The sequence below is a fragment of the Tupaia chinensis genome, unplaced genomic scaffold (assembly GCF_000334495.1).
Source record: "Tupaia chinensis unplaced genomic scaffold, TupChi_1.0 Scaffold000238_1, whole genome shotgun sequence".
In the NCBI taxonomy this organism is placed as follows: Eukaryota; Metazoa; Chordata; class Mammalia; order Scandentia; family Tupaiidae; genus Tupaia; species Tupaia belangeri.
In genome coordinates, this window is record NW_006159716.1 from 513,511 (window position 1) to 515,543 (window position 2,033).

Genomic DNA, 2,033 nt, shown 5'->3' on the forward strand with positions numbered 1-2,033 from the left:
AGTTTGGTTCTGGGCACCTGCCTTGACTGTGTTCATGGTTTTCCACCCTCTTTCCCACCCCAGACACTGCTGGACATGGTAGAAAATTACCCCACAGCTTTGCGGAGCCTGGTGTTGGCTGAGAACAGCATTAGCCCAGAGCTGCAGCAGCAGATCTGTGACCTTCTGTCTGAGGGGGAGGAGGAGGAGGAAGTGGCAGGAGGTGCTGGTGACACCCAGGAATGGGAGAGAGGGCGGGAGCCTGCTGCCCACCAGAGGAACAGCAGCTCCTGGATGTGCCCCAGCGGTAAGAACCTGGAGGGTTCACTGGAGCCAGGTCTGGAAGCAGCTCGGGACAAGGGACAGTGGGTGTGAAAACCCCAGGCCATCTCTCGCCTATTTGTGGTCCTCACTGGAGGAATGAATGGTGGTCTGAACGCTCCTCTGCTTTCCACAGATCCCAGCTCTCAGATGGTCCTAATGACGTCAGGACTAGGGGACAGTCTTTTGGCTGAGACCGAGATGTGACTCTCCACTTGGGATGCTGCGCATCATTTCATTTGTCTCTGTCCCCAGCACCTTGCCCCAAATGTCAGGGTCAGGCCCTGGGCTTGGGAGGGAGTGGGGGAAGGAGACCTGCCCGGGGCTCTGGCAGCTCCTGGCAGTATGGTGGGAGGCTCTGGAAGCTGTGACTGGGCGATGGCTTTGGGGGGTGGGAGACTTGAACCCAGGGCAATGCCTCTGGACTTGGCAGCTGTGGCTGCAACCCGCTGGCTCGGAAGAGATTTTATGAACTCCATGACTGGTGTGCGACTGAGGTCACTGGGGGCTGGCAGCAGGGGAGGAACTGGAACTATCACGACGCACCACTAGGGAGCAGCACTGCCCCACAGCCCAAACTCCAAGCAGCAGACAAGGGTCCTCAATCTCTCACACAGGTCTCAGCCCCAGGACCTGGGGTTTTGCGGTGACACCCTACAGAAGCTCTGTAAAAACTGTAGCTGAAAAAGCCACCTCCAGAGCTGGTCTACACCAGTCCCCTGGAGGCCCTGCCAAGGTTGTCTGAGGTGCCTATCTCCTACTGCCTGACTGAGTGTCCAGGGGAGCCCCAGGCAAGAAGTCACCGGCCAACACTACGACGAGACTAGAACTGGGAATATGCAGGGACAGGGAGAAGAGTGGGAGAGAGGTCATTAAGACACATTAGGCTATAACAGTAAAATAGTTTATTTGATTCTAAAATAGTCATTACTGTGAAAATTTCCCAAAGCTGGGAGTAACAGTCTAGAGCCAAAGTTAGGAGGGGGGCCAGGTCTCACCCAGAGCCCAGCCTGAGGCCCCTAAACCCCACCACCCCTTCCAGAGGGCAGGAGGAGACAGCTGAGAGGAGCCCTGAGTCAGTCCTCCCCCTCACCCGCAAGGCCTGCTGGGCCAGGCCCCTTGTGGGCAACAACTTGTGCAGAGGATTTAGGGGAGAGAAACAGACAAAAACAGAAATTACAGGTTAATAACCTAATGATACCCACCCCACCCCCCCAAAAAAAGAAAAGAAAATTGGTGAATATCAACGGAGGATGGAGGACGAACACTGATAAGTCCCTCAGCTCCCCGAACCAGCCCAATCTGGGTGGGGCTGACTGAAGGAAAGGGCTTGAGACCCAACTGCATGTGACCTTTGGAAAATAAATATTCTAAGAAAAGGGGAAAGCCATGAATGAGGCAAGCTGGTGCCAGTCAATACAACTGAAAGGCCTGGTGGTGGCCCACCACCTGACCCTACCCCACAGGGTACAGGGCAGGTCGGAAGTGGGACGAGTCAGGGCCTGGCCGAGGACCCTGAGCTGCAAGGGCACAGGCAGGAAGGCAGGCAGAGGCCCTAGTTGAGCAGGTTGCCCTGCTCCTGAGCCTGGGTCAGGCTGTCCTTACGGTGCAGGTGATGTACGCCCATCCTCTTGGGGCTGCGCTGGGGGCGGCCGGAGCTGGGGAGAGGCCAGGCCCTGCCCTCAGTGTGGGAAGAACCAGGCTCCTCTGTGCCACTGTCACTGGGCAACAGG

At 57.0% G+C, this 2,033-nt stretch overlaps 2 protein-coding genes across 2 annotated transcripts in view; one reads left to right on the plus strand and one right to left on the minus strand.

The window, feature by feature from the left end:
• Positions 1–1,130, plus strand: part of LRRC73 (leucine rich repeat containing 73) — a 3,572-nt gene extending 2,442 nt beyond the window's left edge. The window contains exons 5-6 of the mRNA XM_006148529.3: positions 64–286; positions 437–1,130. Coding sequence (XP_006148591.1) covers positions 64–286; positions 437–507 — 294 coding nt within the window. The 3' untranslated portion in view covers positions 508–1,130. The remainder of the gene's footprint in view (positions 1–63; positions 287–436) is intronic.
• A 58-nt stretch (positions 1,131–1,188) lies between these two features.
• Positions 1,189–2,033, minus strand: part of TJAP1 (tight junction associated protein 1) — a 7,971-nt gene continuing 7,126 nt past the window's right edge. The window contains 1 exon segment of the mRNA XM_006148528.3: positions 1,189–2,033. This exon segment is cut by the window's right edge and continues 11 nt beyond it. Coding sequence (XP_006148590.1) covers positions 1,856–2,033 — 178 coding nt within the window. The 3' untranslated portion in view covers positions 1,189–1,855.